This window comes from Atractosteus spatula, chromosome 18 (assembly GCF_055471065.1).
Source record: "Atractosteus spatula isolate fAtrSpa1 chromosome 18, fAtrSpa1.hap1, whole genome shotgun sequence".
In the NCBI taxonomy this organism is placed as follows: domain Eukaryota; kingdom Metazoa; phylum Chordata; class Actinopteri; order Semionotiformes; family Lepisosteidae; genus Atractosteus; species Atractosteus spatula.
Genome location: NC_142723.1, coordinates 395,820 through 414,288, shown reverse-complemented (window position 1 = coordinate 414,288; position 18,469 = coordinate 395,820). Strand labels below are relative to the sequence as shown.

The 18,469-nt window shown below is 45.3% G+C and overlaps 1 protein-coding gene across 1 annotated transcript in view; it reads left to right on the top strand.

Moving 5' to 3' along the window:
* The first annotated feature begins 3,402 nt into the window (after positions 1–3,402).
* The window catches only part of LOC148818264 (extracellular serine/threonine protein kinase FAM20C-like), a 52,550-nt gene continuing 37,483 nt past the window's right edge, over positions 3,403–18,469 (top strand). The window contains exons 1-3 of the mRNA XM_088936757.1: positions 3,403–5,273; positions 7,737–7,912; positions 12,698–12,776. Of these exons, the coding sequence (XP_088792883.1) occupies positions 4,732–5,273; positions 7,737–7,912; positions 12,698–12,776 (797 nt within the window). The 5' untranslated portion in view covers positions 3,403–4,731. The remainder of the gene's footprint in view (positions 5,274–7,736; positions 7,913–12,697; positions 12,777–18,469) is intronic.

The window sequence follows — 18,469 nt, the reverse complement described above, 5'->3', positions numbered from 1 at the left end:
TATTTACTGCAGGTATAAGGCATTCTTGAAGAGTCCTTTTAGGTTACTAATTAGTACACTCTCCTCATATTTATCTATAGGTTCTATCTTTAAGCAAACGTCTCGGCCAAACCGCCCTGCTCCTGAGATCTGAAGGTGCTGTACCTTCACAGTGGCATGCAAGAGCATCAGGACCACGGCCAGCTGTCGTGCTATCAGCCCAGGACAATGCAGAAGAAGTCCTTTATGATAACTACATTCCTTTCCACTGTCACTGATTAAAATTCACAATACGGACAAAGCCCTGCGAACACGCAGTGCGAAAAAGGAAAAGAGCCTGAATAACAGCATTCAATAAAGCACCGGTACAATATGTCACAGCAGGACAGAGTAACATTGTGCAATACACAGTGTGACATTCTGTCAGTGTGAAGAGTGCAAATGTAGTTTAATTCCCAGCTATTTAAGCATTCCTGAAGTGTAAGGCAGGGAGCGATACAGCCCAAGACATGTATCTGCCTTTCAGCTGCCCAGAAATGTGCAGTCCAGATTTCTGCTGTGGTCACATTCTCTGACAAGACCAGCCAGACTCAGGATTGTACCTCTCTGTGCTAATGAGAGGATTTACTGCAAACGAGCCTGTTCCCTTCCTCCGCTCCTCTCCGTTTTCCTGGGCCTCTGGTCATGGAGGCCCCGCGCCACTCCCGGACTTTGCGCACGAAGAGGGAAGCTTTTTCCTCCCTGCTCGAGCTCAGCTGCTTGTTGCACTTATTAGGGACGCGTTTAGAGTAAGCCCCCTCTCACCACGAGAGCCTTTCATTTCCAGGGAAATCTGTCTCTTTTCTTTTCTAAAATAAGCACCATTTTAGGACATGCCTATCAGAGCTTTCATATGGAGCACATGAGGACACAGCCTTTCCAAATTAAAGCAGGAAAATAGATTATGCAGCCATATGGAACCCTTTGCCACAGCCACAGTGATCTGGTTCCAAGACATTGTTAAAATCCGTGAGGCAATGCCTCCTCTGTGAAGCTCTAACTTGTACTGTATTTTTAGGGCCAAACTCACACCTTTTAATAGGTGTTTACTAACAGATTATTCTTTGCTTAAGCTCTGTTGATTTGCAGAAATAAATATAAGAACCAGATACAACAATGTTCGCAAACATGGAATTCAGCGCCGAATGTGCATCTGATACGTTAGCCTCAGACGTGACTTTTCTGGGTTTGAATTCCACACGTTCTTCAGGATGGGGCTCTTTCACATATCCTCCAGCTGGCGGACACTGCCAGATACTGGCTTCAGGCTGTGTGCTGTTATAGTTAGTGCTTCTTTAGGGAGACAGCCATCCTCCCACAGGCTTCTCTATATAGAATATAGTGTCTAGACTAGGTGAGTGCTGGCTAGGGATAGTAGCACACACCTACCCTACCTAACATGAGCCATTTGCCACCTCCGTAACTGCTCTTTTAAAGCCGAGACTCCTCACTCTGCTCATCAGAGACTTGTACTGAACAAAATGCCAGGATACAGGATGGATGGCTGCCTGGTGAGGTCACAGTCCAAAACAGCAGGAAGTTCATAGAGGCGATGATGCAAGCACTTCATCACAGAGGAATATTCACGCACGCACACAGATTTAACACCAAAAAAGAATACACTACATTTACATTTAAGGCCTGTGTGGCCCTGTGCTGTTTCAGGTTTCCCGGCTTCCCAGTCCAGCTCCTTCCTAGTTTTCCCCGGACAATGGGTCATCCCACCCTCCCGAAAGGGGCTGGAGAAAGTCATTCCTGGAGCAAAGTCGACCTTGAACCCCGAGAGGAAACGAGGCTGGGCTCCACATCCCCTCGCTTTCCACGGCAGCGCCTGGCGACGCGCATCATCACGGTCCCCAAGCCCCGAGGGGGGACTCTCTCTCAGAGTGGAGTCCCTGCCACTCCTGCACGGCGCAGCGAGGAGATACTGCTCCTGTGGGCTGACTTTTTTTAATCAGGGCTGATCATCTGTAGAACAGGCCTGTGCGCATTCTGTATGTGAATTCATTTCAGGTCTAATGAAAATGCTTAAAGAGAACATGGCGTGAGTCCCAGAACAGGACGAAAAAGACGCATGTAGAGCTGTGTTAAAACATGTTCTGTGCCTCAGTTATGGCAAGCTCCTTTTCCACACTGGCCCTTCCCTTACACGGGTCGATAGACCTTCTGTGAAGGATTGTTTTTTCATTGAGAAGGTTTCCCCATTTTGAAATCCCAAACTCTGCTGGGGCTGTTTACTGCACCTCAGAAACACTGATGGCTTTATTTAGTTTGCACATCATTCTCTGCACGTCATTTGTACTGTAACAAGCAGGGCAGCAGTACAGTAACCCACCAGCCTAATGCAGTAAAAACTGGGACAGGCTCACATCTGGAGCTGGACTGTTAGGCTCCGCTCTTCGTGAGACCCTCCAGCTACCATATACAGGTTGACCTATTCTGCTTTGTTAAAACATCTCTGTTGAGCTAAAAAATGAAACAAACAGCACGAGCCCAGCGGTGAGCACGACTGCTGCAAAGTCCCTAAATTGGCGCGCTCTGCTGTGAACGTGGTGGTTATAATGAGCTGCAAGTCTCAAATCTGCTGGTAAACAGCTCAATAACAGACATTATCAGATGAGGAAAATGACTAGTTTCCCATATTTGCTTTGAAAATCCTTCATTTATCCCTCAATTTAATATCGTTGTAGAGGGAGGAAAGAAAAAGAAAGTGTTTCATCATTCAGGTTTAATGTCAGAGGACGCTCCCTAAACACAGTCATCCAGAATTAAAAAGAATAGTTTTCAGATAACAGCTACACACCATAAATCATAATGGCAGTGCATCCAGACCCACAGTTTTGGGAAGTGTGCGAGTACTCAGTGCTCCTGGCAGGCGGGCATGGGCCCCAGAGGGCTCTGGCCAGCTCCGACCGCGCAGCCAGACTGTCCCGAGGAGCCAGGAACCCCCTGGGCTCCCCTGCGTGGCCCCGCGGGACTCCCGCTCACAGCTCACACCCCGTCCAATCGCAGCAGACCTCTCCAAGCGGCGCTTTGGAGCAGCACCTGGACTGCAGGTCGACCCACCTCAGGCCTCTCCCGTTTAAAGACCACCAGGACTCCAGACTCGTTCAAGCACTGTCGATGGAGGATTCAGCACACAACACGTGTGTGACGATCAAAACGACATGAAACACAGAGATACATCTACTGTGGGCCTGTAATAAGAACAAGAAAAATTACAAACCAGAGACCAGGCAAGATGGGTTTATCTCGCATATTGGTTTGGTAGTACGTGATATTATTATTATTATTATTATTATTATGATGATGATGATGATGATGATTATTAAATGAACCCCCATTATTAGTACATTTAAAATGAAACATTCCCACAACTTTTTTTCCCATTTTTCTTGAAAAACATCATTAACGTGACGGAAGAACTTGACGCCATCGATAAGAGCGCCAGCAAACGGGAGCTTCGCTTCTCCGCCTGTGTCCGAGCGCAGCGCCGAGAAGGAGACAGGCGCCCTCTCCGCGCACGGACGGGAGCTGCAGCAGGAATCATTTCAGCAGGCGGAAAAAAAAATCTGTCTCGGATTATTGCTGCCTTTTCATGTTACTATCGCTCCCTGTGCTTGGTTTCAGCCAATCTCTCCCCTATGACGCTCTGCGAGGCTGGATTCAGAGGGACCCGATCATAATATTTAACACACCCACACAGCCTTAAACAGCAAGAGCACGGGTTTGAGCAGCCTGCCACTGAGCTGAAGCGCCGTGAGTGAGGTCTCCAGCCGCACCTGCCCGGACCCCGTCCTCTCCCCTCGCCTCCTGGAGCATGCCCATTCCGTCCGGCACGAAATGCGGAACTCGTCTGGCTGGGAAGAAGAAGGACGGACCTCCTGGTTTTCACTTAAACTGCGTGTTTTGATTTTTTAACGTTTCGGTATCGTTTTTTCTCTCTCTCTCTCTCACCCCCTCCCCTCCGCGGCGGATACCGGCGCTCAGACGGGGAGAATAAGCAGGACCGTACCGACGCCGCAACCGAAGAACCGGAAATAAAATGAAAGAAAACTGAAAAAAAGAAAGACGTTAAGACGTCAAACTGAACACCGAAGGGACGATTGTTTTCCTTGCTCTGAAGAAGGGACGTGTGGACCAATGTCTGCTGCTTATCCCGGTGATGACAAGCAGCCTCCGTACCGCAGTCGGCACGTCCCGGGGATGGAGCGTCGCTGCCTAGACTTCACATCCCCACACCGCGGATGAGCTGGTTTCGCCTTTTATACCTGGGCACAGATTTCCAGACCGCCGATTTCCAAGACATTGACAATGTGCAAGACCGAGGCGTATCGCCGACTTGATTCGCGGTAGGATTTATGCGGGAAGGCTGAGAACACAATCTCTGTGTTTTTATTCGCTTGTGTACAGTATGTGTGCGTGTTAGTGGACAGCGGACGCGCTACTCGACTCTCTGTTCAATTTATTTTTTTTGCCTCTTGTTGAAAATGAAGCACACGTCGGTGCTGAGGGATTTTTAAACTCGGCGAAGGAAATTTCTGTGCTAAACCCGATCCGAGTCTTCAAATGTTGGTAACGTTCAGCTTTGTCAGAATAAAGAACTGACATCCAGATTTTTAAAAAAAAATCACGACTGTTGTACTTTAATTTATTATTTAATACACATATTACGTTCTATAGCAATTACCAGGATAAAACAATCTGCAGAAGATGATTCTGTTTCGGAAATTCAGAGTCCTGATCCTCATGGTGTTTCTCGTTGCGTGCACCATGCACATCATGATAGACTTGCTGCCGAAACTGGAAAAGCGAGCGACGGGACCGGGCGCCGGCAACAGCGGCTGCTCCTGCTCCCACAGACCGAGCGAGGAGCCCGAGAGCTGGGGCAAGCAGCGGGCAAGGGCCGGGGCAGAGTCGGGCTGGCCTAATAAGCACACCCTGCGGATCCTGCAGGACTTCAGCAACGAGCCCAGCTCCAACCTCACCTCGCACTCCCTGGAGAAAGTCACCGGCGCGGCGGACAGGGCGGCGGGGCCGCAGCGGCCGGCGCAGGCGGGCGACGGCCAGAAACACTTCGTGCAGGAGCCGGGCGCCGGCAGGGGAGCTCCCGCCCCGGTCTCCTCCAGGCTCTCGGCGCTCTTTCAGCACCCGCTGTACAAAACGGAGCTGCCGGCGCTCACGGAAGACGACACCTTGTTTAACGTCAACACGGACATCAGGTTCAACCCCAAAGCGGCCGAGAACCAGGAATGGTAAGCGAAACGCGCAGGAGGAGGGGCGGGCAGGTGGGCGAGAGGCGAGGGAGCACCTGAGCGCGTCGGGGGGCTTGTGCGCCTGAAGGCGCCGTGAGCGGCGGTGACATGTGTTGCCGTGCGAAGCGAGAGCGGTCATCTGAGCTGGCCAGTGGATTTACTGCAGTGACAGAACTAGTGTTCTACCTCAACTCATCGGGACGTGCTGACCCACTCTTCACGCATTCGGAGAACTATAGGCTCTGGCTGTTTTGTTGTTTGTTTTTTTTCAGCGATCGTTTTGTTTGTAGGCACAGTGGGAAGTTTTCTTCTCTGTAGCAAGGCCGATGACAATTACTCAAACACCATGTTTACACCATGACAATCGCGAACCAGCAGACACAAGTATCGTGACAGTCGTCCACACACACGCCGTTTGCTAGACACGCTGTGCTGTTTCTGACCCCTGTACAGTCTTGAACTTGCAGGTCGACCACACGAAACGCAGGTGATGATAACACTCAAGATTTGAGGGTGGGTGCTGTTGTGTGCACATGAGCACAAACTTCATCTGTTCCGTCTGTTTCAAATTAAATTGCAGGGTGCTGGCACGCATTGTACAGTTAAAAGGAATTTTCAAAACAGCGATTTAAATTCACCGTCCTTTGTAAATAACTCGCGAACCAGCAGACACAAAGTATCGTGGTAACACTACTCCAGGAGTTCAAGGCAAATGCGTTTCTAGGTATCGATTGCTGAATATTTACGAAACATCTCTCAGTGTTTTCCGAGCGTGGCGCAGTATGTAATACTGAAAAATAAACCGAAAATGTTTTAGTGAAGCCCTGGGATAATGCAGTGTTTCTTTTTCAAAACTCGTTATTAAAATGATCTAGAGACCATGCAGTTTCATGCCATCTGTCTATCGCGCTAATACGAAATGGATAGTTTCGGCTGGGAAAGTCATTTGACGATTTCAAGATGCAAGCTGCCGAGAACCTCGTGATCATGTGAAATTCCCCCTGGGGCCTCGCACCCCACTGTACTGGTCAACCACTAAGGCACACCTGGAGTGCCGTTACCAGACTGTACAGTGAAATACACTGAATTGTTTACCCTCATCTTTCATTTCTACTGCCACCACAAGACAGGTCTTTACAGTACTGCAGCGTGTAGACATTTCTATTATTGCAAGAAAAATGTTTTAATTAAACTAAATCCAGTTAAAACAAGATTAATGTTATACTGATTGAACACTGTCAGTGGCCTGCTGATTCTTAATCTGGTTTACAGCTGTTATATTTGAAAAGGGGTTAACAGCGAAACTTTAAATAGATGTACCCCAGAATATCAATGTAGGCTGAGCTGCAATTAGCAGCAACTGATTCATTTCAGGTTTCCAGTCCATCCTTGTAAACTCAAATAGGAGTTCCTGAATATCTTAAATTCCACCAATCTAGGCAGGGTGACTGTGATTTAGGGTTATAAGTACAGTATGATTTCCGTTACGGTTAAGGTTAGGGGAAAACTTGGAGCTAGAGATGCATGTTGAGTTTTTTCAAAAGCTTGTTGCTAAACACACTCAAAAGTCCTAAACTGCTAACTGACACAAAACGATCAGTGAAATCGATCCTCTCCTCTCTCAGTTCCAGGCCTCTCTCTTCTCCCAGCCTGTAATCTGTTTACACAGTCCAAAGCTCACTTGGTGTTTAGAATGACTATTGCATGGCTTTTTAAAAAAATCTTAAATTAGACTAACTGCACACATACTGTATATGTAAAGAAAACAACAGAAAAATGTCAATACCAGAGCAGAAGCATGTGCCATTAGAAAGTTATGCAATGTTGCAGAACCATTTATAACACGGGGCTTGAATTTGGACATGTACTGTTCAATATTTTTATGCACAGCCATCATTCAGCCTTGACAAACACAGTTGTTGCTGGTAAGACGGTCCTGTGGTTTTGGAAGTACATATTACTAAAAGCAAGCCTTCAATTTTCTTTAGCTCACAGCATTTAAAGTGTATAAGCAATCCAGTGTCCTCCCAGGTGAATAACTTTGTGACTGCAATACTGCAACCTTGCACATTTTAGTCAGCATTGCATATTCACTGGAGGGAAATCGCTTAACCATATCCGAAAGTATAGGGCTACCGTACAGTAGGTAGTGCGGGTATTCAGTCACAGAAACAGAACTACAGAAAACAGAATTGGTAGTCCTTTTGCTCTGCAGGGCAGTGTGATTGATAACTTCAGATTAAGCTGTGATAAAAAAAGTGGTGCACAATAGCTGGAACTGGTAAGGGGTGAAGAATGGTAACACACAATTTCAGACAGACTGCATTGTGTGCTTGCGTTAGAACCTGGTAAAGTCACATCTGAGTGCCGTGATACCTGAGCGCTTGCCTGCTGTGCGCTATCCGGCCGTCACGCCCCGTGTGCTGCTTCAGTACATCGTTTCTCTATTTCCAATTCCTTCAGGCACAGCGAAGGGAATGAAGAGGAGTACACCCCAACTGGGGAGCCCTCTGCGGACGCGTACCCCAACTGGCTCAAGTTCCACATTGGGATTAATCGATACGAACTGTACTCCAGACATAACCCCGTCATCGATTCCTTGCTGAAGGACCTCGTCTCTCAGAGGATCACCAGTGTGGGTAAGTCCACCTGCTGCGGGGAGCTGCGTTTGTGAGCCATTCGTCCGATAGCGTGAGCAGTAGTACTGTGTACTGCTGTGGCCAAGGGACTGCTGGGTCTTTCCACCTTCTGAACAAGCAAGGCACAAAGAAATAATTGCATTAGGGCTAAAAAATGTGGCCTTGAGAAATCATAGCCCTTCTGCTGAGGTTACCGATGAACAGAAGCTCCTGTTGATTATAAAGAAGGACTTGATGGTATTAAATTATACCGACTGAAAGCCACTTGAGTAAGGAAAGGCCAAGCTGAGGCCTGCTGGCCCATTCTGTCCACCCCAGTGGAAAAGTATTCCACTTTCATACTGTCTGCACATACAGCATCCCGGTGCTTGCTGTAAAGATCAAAAAGAGGTCCCGAGAAGATTTTACCTTCTAATAATTATCTCACTCTCCTTGGAAAAAAATCATTTCAGTCACAAAGCAAAAATCACAAATCATTCTCAATCAGAGACGTGCAGCAATCTAACATTTTACGAGACTTACAGGACTGAGCGGTCAGTTCAGAAACTGGGTATACCACCTGTATGTCCAGTGTCCATGAGTAAATGAAGAGTCCTCCTACAAATGGGAAGACTGAAACTCAGCCACGTAGAGGGGAGATTGTTGCGCAACTCATTCAGTGTTTTAGTCTCTATGTTATTTGCACGTGTCAGGCTGAATTTTTGAGAGTGCACAGCCTCCTCGTTAAAACCAAATGAAATAGGGTGTTGGTTTATTTTCTTCTGGACACTTCCTAGACCCGCGTTTCTTAGGAAAATCCCACCTTCTTTTGTTCTCACCCTTTCTCTGAGCTCAAAGCTTCTCCTGCGGTCGACTTGGCAGAGGGCGTGTGGGAGATCCCGTCTCGCAGGACAGTGCCTCTAAAGACAGTTTTAGTGAACTCATTAGGCCCCTGCCCAGAGGGTGAGTCCCCCCCCCCCCTGCTTTTCAGTCACAAAAAGAAACGAGGGAGAGGAGTCGTGACATTTGTGTGAAACAAGGCTTTAAACTGGAGCTGCTGTAGGCATTTAGATGTAGTATGAAATCCATTCAGCACTTCTGGATGAATGAAGAAGGAAGGAGGGGTGTCCATGTCCCCTGTAGGCATGTGAATTCAGGAATTAATCCAGTCATTTGTGAAGATTTTTTACACGGGACTGCATGACGTACTGAACATGGAGATCAAACTTAATCTGCCACATCCCTGTCCCTGCACAATTTAAAACATCTCTAAAACAGCAGATGGATGAAATATTTCATCATCCAAAAATTAAATTGTTTTTGCAGGTGGGAGTAGAAACTGACCAAAATGGGTCAGGAGATGGCGATGTGCTCTTTAAGCCTTGGCAGGAGATCCACAAATAGCACTTCAGATTATATGTTTTTGTTCCTATTTTGAAGGTATTTGTGGAAAATAAATTGCACCCTATTCTCCTTAACAAAAACACCCTGGAACAAAACGTGCTATTATAACACAACTAATAGCAGACAGATTTTGAGTCATGCGTTATAAGGTGCTGAAAACGGTCACAGAACAGAGTATTTGCATAATAATGGCTGTGTAGACTAAAGCTATTGTCTGAGAAGTACGTGGTGCCTTTATCAAGACCCTAATTTAGATCTGACATCAGACCAAATCTGGTAAGGTGCAAGCTGATAAGGGATTTGAAAGTGAGAATAGTGGAGCAGTGGTTACGGTCTGGACTTGTGACAGGAAGGCTGTGGGTTCAATTCCCAGATGGGATGCTGCTGTTGAGTAAAGTGCTTTACTCACAAGGTGGCTTCCAGTGGAAGGGTCAGTAAAATTAATTAATACTCTGAGGGTAAAAGGGTGCAGGTGACACCCACCCTCTAAACACACACTTACAAATTTGAAGCATCTTCCGATATTCACAATTGGATACAATATGTGGACACATGTTTTTATCACCCAGTTTTACCTCCCTGGCTCACGTTGCTCAATAAATATGGGATTATACTCTGAAACGCAATCACATCCTCTTTCGGACCTGCCTGAAATATTTGAAGAGCCCTCGCACCAACATTAAACAGGTGTCCTGTGTCACACATGACAAACGTGCTCGTTTTATTCTGTCAGGACGGCACACGTGTGTTTTGCAGCTCCTCCACGAATCCTGATTTTCACGTGGAATAATCTGCTTTGTTCCACCTCAGGTGCACTGTCACCGACTGGAGAGGCCCAGTTCTGGACACTCCTCTTTCAGAAGCCTTTCCCAGGAGGCTACAGTGCTTCCATAAGCACTAAAGCTGCTGTAGGTCATGACTGCTCTTGCAAAATTAAAGAGCTTTCAACAGTATCAGCCTTGCTTGTCAGGTTTTTCTTTTCTGACACGGAAAGGGGTGGGTTTTTCCTCCATGATCACGAATGCTGGTATCGTAAAAAAATTAATTGGAATGCACCTGTCAGGCAAGCACAGACGCAGAGATGAGCCGGAGAAGCGACTCCTTCTGAATTACGGTTTTACTAAACGATGCACGATGAAAAAGAAAGACATGGTTTCTGGTACTAAGGTACAGTACAAAGAAAGGGGGATTTAAACAAGGAAAGTGCCTCTTACTAGTTTGTTTGAATAGCTGCATAAATAAACACTCACTGATATAAATGGTCTGGATAACAGAGTCAACTAAAATGCTATTTCTTCCCACAAAGCCTTTTTATTTTCTTCTGTTTTAAAGACAATTTTTCAAGTATATAATGTGTTTCTGTCTTGTTTTCTACCCTAGCTACATGGTGTGTAAATATTTTTCTCTGTTAAAAATGTTTGACAAAGTAAGACTTTGTTTAAGTGAATGAAGTTAGTGGAAAAATTGCTAGAATTGTAAAGGGAAAAAAAACCTTTCTGGAGCCTTTCCAAGGAAATCTTATCCGATTCATTTCTGGAAATGTCCCCAACCATGCAGACAGAAAAAGGAAGGGATAAACATTTAAATGTGGTAACATGGAAATCATTTTGTTTGCACTGAACACAAACAGCCCAGAAATTACTGTAAACGTCCTTGAATTCTGCTTGAATCATTCCTGAAATAATGGGCAAAATAAAAGTTAAGACTGTGTGCTAGTCCGTCTTTTGTAATGCTTACTATACTCATGAGATCATTTTATTTTTCATGGATGTGTTCATTTTCAGTTTTTCTAGTGAAAATTAAGATAGTGTGATATAATTTTTAATTACACTGTCAACATTTGCAGTGCCCTATAGAGAACGTTTTACACAGTGTCTACATAGCTCAGAACAGACTGATGGGCTCCATCCTCCCCTCCATTTCCTGAACAGCTTCATCCAGTATAGGATCATGGGAGAGCCTGAGCCTACCCCAGCAAGCCCTGTGCGCAAAGCAGGATACACCCTGGACAGGACGCTAGTTCATCGCAAGGCACACACAGACACCCACACTCAAACCAGGGCCAGTTTTCCCAGAAACTAGTTCAACTCCCAGTACCTGGAGGAAACCCACACAAACACAAGGAGGACACAAACCCTGATGGGCTCATCCACCCGATTCAAGATGGTCTTTTCCCACTCGTTTCTACTGTTCTCTGCATGTACTTGGCTTGACTGTACCAGTTTCTTCTCTGCTGCATTTTGGTAATCCTTTGCTAAAATCCTCTTGATTTTAAAATATCAGAGGAGGGGTGCTCTGCATGGTGCACCAAAAGATAATCCCATCGTCACTGTGAACAAGCAGATGTGTAGGAAATAAATCTGCAGTCATCAAGAGCTTGAGGAGTTTTAAATAGAGTTCTGTGGGCTTCCACAAGCACCACAGAACCAACATCAAAATAAGGCCAAGGTTCCTTTTAATAACTCCCCTTACATTTACTGTGCCAAGATATGTACTTCATTCTGTTCACTATGTGGTAGTTTTCACTTTAATCTATTTTTAATCTCAAATCAAGTTTTAAACTGTGATTATCAAAACCTTTTTTTGCAGGGGACAAGGAAGTGTGTAGTGGACCAGCTGTGCCTGCCAGCTAGAGGCGATACTATTTGTCAAAAAGCGCTGCTTTTATTAATGTCTTTGTGAAAAGGAGAGGCTTGTCAGTAGTAACCCTATGCCAAAAGCCAGACATAAGTCACTGCTCCATTTCAAGGTTTCGCCACTCTCTTTTTAGTCCTTCTACACTGTAGCTTACACTTAATTGATTATAGAGCTACCATATTGTGATTTAATTCGCCCAGACTTCAGCTAGACATTGTCAGAACGCAGCTCCAGATAACACAGGAATAGAGGCACTAGCTGTCATAAAAACATAAGGCCATTTACAAACGATAGGAGGCTATTTGGCCCATCTAGGCTGTTGGTTGTCAGAAATTAATTGATCCAAGTGTCTCATCCAGCCGGTTCTTGAATGAAGCCAAGCTCATCTCTTTGGGTAAAGAAGCCCCCCATGTTTGTTGGTTTTACATGCTAGTTTGCGCTTGTGCCCTCTGGTTTGTGTTTCGCTGTTCATTCTGAAAAGTGTTACTGTCGCTGGAGCTCTTGAATTCCTGGTTTATAAAGGTTTGTTTTGGCTGAGCTCATCGGCGTCTGATGACTGTAAGGGTCCAGGAACATGTATAGACCTGAGTGTCATGGCTTTATCTCCACAAATGCAAGGCCCATGTAGAAAGGTATTCATGTTGTGTAAGTGCATGTTGCATTCGGGGTAAGCGCAAATATTCTGGTGTGTGTACATTTGTGAGTCCTACACTGAGTGCTGCACTGGGAAATGATTCCGAATTCTCCCTTTTTTATTCCTGACAGCTATGAAATCAGGTGGTACACAGTTGAAACTCATCATGACATTCCAGAACTACGGACAAGCGCTCTTCAAACCCATGAAGTAAGTGAAAACCCATTAAGTCCGGTGTGAATTATTGATGTTCCTGCTCAGTGGTGATGCGGGTCTGGGAGGCCTACGGAATTAGGCACTCCGATGATGACATTCCCCTGTGGCTGTGATTAGGACATGACCTTTTCAGAGCACCCCAATGTCACAGAGAGTCAGGCCAAAACAGTGTCTGAGATACTTCACTGAAATCTCAGCACAGAATTCACAAATTAAATAATACCGGGTCTTCGGCAATAAGATCAGTATCTTGATCATTTTTCAAAATGATTTGGGACTTTCAATAATAACAGTAAGATATATTTGAACACATAATCCCATAAATAACATATAGAAAAAGCTTTCTCTCTTCTTATACAAACTTCTGCTCTTTTTATTGTGTGGTAGACCTAATAAAATTCACAAACGTTTAGCAAAAACAATACTCTTTTTCGTTTGATCTTATAAGTTCGGCAATACCCACAGCGCAGTTTTTAATTAACATTTCCAAACGTACATTTTAATTAAAGATGTGGAATCCTGTCCTGGGGATATCTGTGAACCATAATGCCTACAACTTTAAGCAGCTGGTTTTTAATTGAAGAGTTTTCCCAAATCAAAAAAAAATCCCTGATATCTCAATAATAGTCAAATAATTATTTAGAACTTGTTTCTTTTCCTTTATTATGTTTCTCTAAGGAAGGAAAAACATTTGCAAGCCATTTTCATCCGTTAACCTCCTGAGCCTTCTAATCCCAATGTAATTCCGAAATAAGCAGTTTTTATATTCAGTTTTAAAAGCTAATTTTTAATATATTCTAGGATTTATTCCTAACTTTAAGTCTTTACGTCTGACACAGTTATAAGTTAAAATATAGAGGGTGGTTTCACTGTAACACATGCACACGCAAATCTAGCTCCAAGGGAAGATGGATGTTTAGTTTTTCTTGAAATAGCGTAAAGGCTGAAAATAGAAACTTAGTTTCCTCTTCATTCTTTCACTAAACACTAGGCGCTCTGTGTTCCAGATCCTAGGAGAAAAGTAAATCGCGGATCCTAGTGTGATTCCGATCGCGGAAGCAGCTGAAGTGTTTGAAAATGCTGCTGTAGCCGAGGCAGCACGGCCTGGTGGGGTTCGGATCAGGGTTCTGCAGAAGCTGAGTTCTGACCCGTGAAAGGGACAGGGCGTCGATCCCTGCGCGGTCCCGCTCCAGAGACCGGCTGGGTCAGAACAGCCCAGTCGGGGAGCACGGGTCGCGGGTCACGGCGCTGCATGGAAATCACGGGGCGGCCAGTGTCCCCACATTCCCCCTCCGGCTCGGAGCGCATGCTGGCGTTGTTAAGGCAAAGCCCAGAGCCCGGGGCAAGATCGATTAGGCGAACTGAAAAGGGTAGAGTTGGAATGGTTTCATTTAATAAAAAATAATGGCTAAAACAAGGGCTGATGCAGCAGACCTGCAGAGCTGTAACGCTGAACAGATAAAGTGGAAATAAACATTGAGTTTATTATGAGCCTCTGCTGGAGCAATTACACCTGGAGCTGCCCTGGCCGCTAGCAGTTTCCCCCACTGTCATTGTGTGGCCAGAAGCAGAAGCTGCACCCGCTGGAGAGACAAGGGAGGGTGAAGTAATCATCTTTCCGTTTATCATAAAGGCTTTAGCCCTTCAGAGTGGGAGTGTGTCAGCTTCGTGCTGCACTGGTGGAGCAAACAGATTAGCACTGCTAAACAACACAGAGGAGCACCAAGATGTTTTCCTACCAGTATGTTTCGACTTAGATGACAGCATATTCTACCTACGATCCTGTCCAAGCGGTGCACACTAGGGTCACTGTACAGATGCACACTGCTGGCTGTTTCCCTTGTAATCCGGTAGAGAACGGAAACAATAGAAGTTACGGTTTTGACTAGGGCATTCATCATGTTGCTCAAGTTATCTGATTTTAATGGTAATGAAATTTCTGTGCAATTCTCGAAGCACGGGGACACGGTCTAGTTAACAGTAAATACTTCACAAAATAAGCTTAAGGTTCCCTTTGGTATTTCTTGGCTGGATGAGATATCTGTGAAATGAGAATTGAAGTGCAGCTCATTTGTTACTTAATTACAAGTGCAAAAGAGTCTCACTGACTGACAATAACAAGGCAGGGCTTTGAGCTAATTGATTGAAAAATTTTGTGAAGTTTGGGAAAACCTACGGAGACCAAACGCCGTTTTCCGGGAAATTCAGTAACATCTCGCACCTCAGCTATCGTCTCTCTCAGGAGTAAAAGGAGCATTTTAGGACTCTTTAAAAGCACAAGCACACAGATGGCAAATACCTTCGGTGACCACTAGGTCTGAACTAACTACTTATTTATTTGTCTAATGTTTTTATTCAAAGAGGCTTATATTGGCACCCATTTATACAGCTGGAGTTTCTACTGGGACACTGCAGGTTTAGCTGAAAGGTACAACAGCAGTGTCTCACCTGGGATTAGAACCCGCAGCCTTCCTGCTGCACCTCTAGACCCCTGACCTCTGCCACACTGCTGACCCTTTCCGTACAGATGCAGACATGATCACTGAAACTGTATTTGATTCCCTAAGCGACAGAAATCCGTGGACTCTGGAAGGGATGTAATAAGATATTGAACCTACCGCGGCCCAGCTACATATTTTGCATCTGACGAACAGTGTAACATTTCTTTCCACTTGATGCAAATTACTGTATCTCTGAGTCACACAGGCCAATGGGATAGTGAGTGTAACACCTGCCAGCTCAGTGGTATCCCTGTGAGGAAAGCAGATCCAGAATTCCCAGGAACTGTGCTACATTGACCGCAGCTCGCTTTCTCTCTGGGATAAAGATGGCGATGCAGTTCGGAATTGTACTGTGCTTTCCCATGGGCACCGCCGGAAGCCTTATTCTTTATGGAGGGGGCGGCAGAGATAGAGGGAAGGGATGTGGAGCTACCCTTTAGGGTCCTGTAGAGCACACAGGACACAGGCAGGAAAAAGAGGAGTGATCACTCTGTCGGGTGGGATGCGATGGGGTGGAATCATGCCCAGGCAGGTGCATACAGCAGCATTTAGCTTTGGCCAGCTGAGAGTGTGAAGGAAGTGGCCGCGCCCGCTGTTTGCCACAGGAGTGGTGGGCCGTGCGGCCAGGTCGGCCGAGCGGAGCGTTTCGCCCGAGCTGCTCACCTGGCGGCCGGTCGTATTGAACGAGTCGGCCGGATGTGGCTGGACAGACGCTGCTCACACCCCTCGCTCCTCCAGCACGAATGAAAACGAGGAATGTTGCCAGCAGGAATCGCACACACAGACTCTCACCCCCCTTTGTAATTATGAGTGCTTACCTTAGAGCTCGGCACCAGTTCTCAGGTTCAGATCCCTTGCCTGAAAATGTTCTCTCCTGCCAGTACTGGAGTGCTTTCCTGCAAATCGATGAGAACAGGTTGACTGTCAACAAATCAATGAATAATAAAATCAATGAACGTGTAATCAGTTCTTTCAGAATATTCCATTACTAGTAAATGACAGCATGAAAAACCACACACTAGATATTGAATCTTTCCCCCAAACCCTTTAATTGTACAGATAAAGATTCCCGGTGAGTGTCCTACAGTATGTCACTGATGAATCCCACAAGTTTCCAAAGTATTGCTTTCTGCAGAAGTCCAGAGTGTGAGCTATTATTAAACTCCCTGGAATGGAAAAGGTTGTCAATTTGTTGTGTTCAGTTTCTTTTGTTTTATGTTGGACCAGAGCCCAGTATAGTCCATCAAGCCTTTTAAATATATACAGCAGAACACTGACACGATCCAACACCTCTGTCAAAATGTGTTGTCAAGGCTGGATGATTTCAGCATTGCGTATTTTATTTATCTTTTTTATTTTTGGCATTGTACACAGCTGGTATCGGTATCTGTTTTGCCTTTTGTTTTTCACAGCCCATAGCTGTGCTGTATCTTATTATATTAGGCACTAGGTAGATGGAACACTGGCTGCAACCCAGAAAGTAGCCTTAATTACTTCTCACACTGCGAGGCAGAGAGCTGGAAACAAACACCTAGAAGCTGGATTCTTCACTGCAAGTTGGCATTGGCATCTTGCAGAAGCTTGCAACACTAGTGAAGGACATTTGTTTTGATATTTAAATAGAGCTCACATGATGTAGGTGGAACCTGTAATTAAAAGAATGATTTGCATTACGAGACTTTGAATTATAATGCTGGCGCTGGCTTGGGGGTACATAGTGATAAGGGGAGCCTCATCTTCTTTGTTTAACAAATAGTAACCGTTTTCTTTCAAAACATTGAAAAGCAGGGCCTAAAATATTTCTAACCTTTTTTCATGACAACTTAACATGCTGGTGCGGATGCAATCTGTGTGCAGTACAGTGAAAGGGGATGAGTCTTTCTGCATCGAGTATTTCAGTTGAGCCTCTTGGGAACAGAAGGCCTGTCCTCCATTTCGCTTCCTGGAGGAGACAGAAAGAGTAAAGAGGCACTTGACTTTCTCAGGGGCTGTGACTGATAGTAAAATTATTTTGCCGAGATATTGAATAGCAGTATATTCTTCCACGTTGAGAGGGAGTTCAATAATTGTACTGCTGTACTTTTCTCCAGTTCCTGCATTAAAAATGGGACTGAAATCATGTGTCGATAATAAGGAAGTGTTGTTTTACAAAGACTTACTGTAGTTCAGCATAACCCCGTGTTTCCCGAGTTGAAGGTTAGACTGGCTCGTGAACGGTAGTGTTTGAATTTGATAACACCGAAGTCAGGTCGTCAACCTCACTGCTTCCCACGTGTGCAGAAGCTGAAAACAGATTCTTAACTGCAGCCGGATTTCACTGGAGTTTGACAAGTCCGTGTTTACAGGCTGGGAAACCTGTAGCTGGGTAAGCCAAGTCACTGCCACAGAATTCCCCTTTAATCTGCTCCCTCCCAAAAAAAGCTGTGTAAACACGCCTGTGGAAAACCGCACAAGCAGACCTTGCAGCCTCACTCCTACCATGAACATCATCAACACAACTGTCCACAGGCGCTGAGAGAGAGAGCACGTTATTCAGCCAAAGCAATGAAACTGAAGGTGAATTCTAGCCTGTTTAGCCAGAGCCTGCCTGTAGGACGGAGGCGGTACACTAAAATAATGCCCAACATTTGTGATGCCATACTTGTAGACCCATAGCACAACTATCTGGAGTGAGGAGCCAGAGGATCAAAGAGCACACCCTGCATTACTGTTGCAAGTGCAAGGTCAAGGAGCAGGCAGTGCAGGCGTTTCTACCCTGAAGGCAACAGCCAAATCCAAATTCAACACCTCCACTGCCCCAAGAGCCTTTGCAGGTCACGTGCAAGAGGCCTTATCACAGAGGCGTTTAAACAGATTAGAAATGCTACGTGTGGTGTAGACATAAGAGCTTGCTGTGGACCCCCAAAAACATGTTCCATTATTCCTGAACAACAACAGAGTACAGGGGCAATAAAATCGAATAGTTCTTTTGTTCTGTACGTATTTCATTTTTTATGTAACCCCACTGGAACATGTCAGAGGAATGCCAGATTAACATTGCCGTACCATTTTTTGGTTTATTATGTGATATCCACAAGGGAGCAAAGCCCTCATTATTTTGCATAATTTAGGACTAACTAATCACATTATGGTTATGTTTACAGACGCATGCATCTGTTTATTACTTTATATTACCTTTGAGAATAC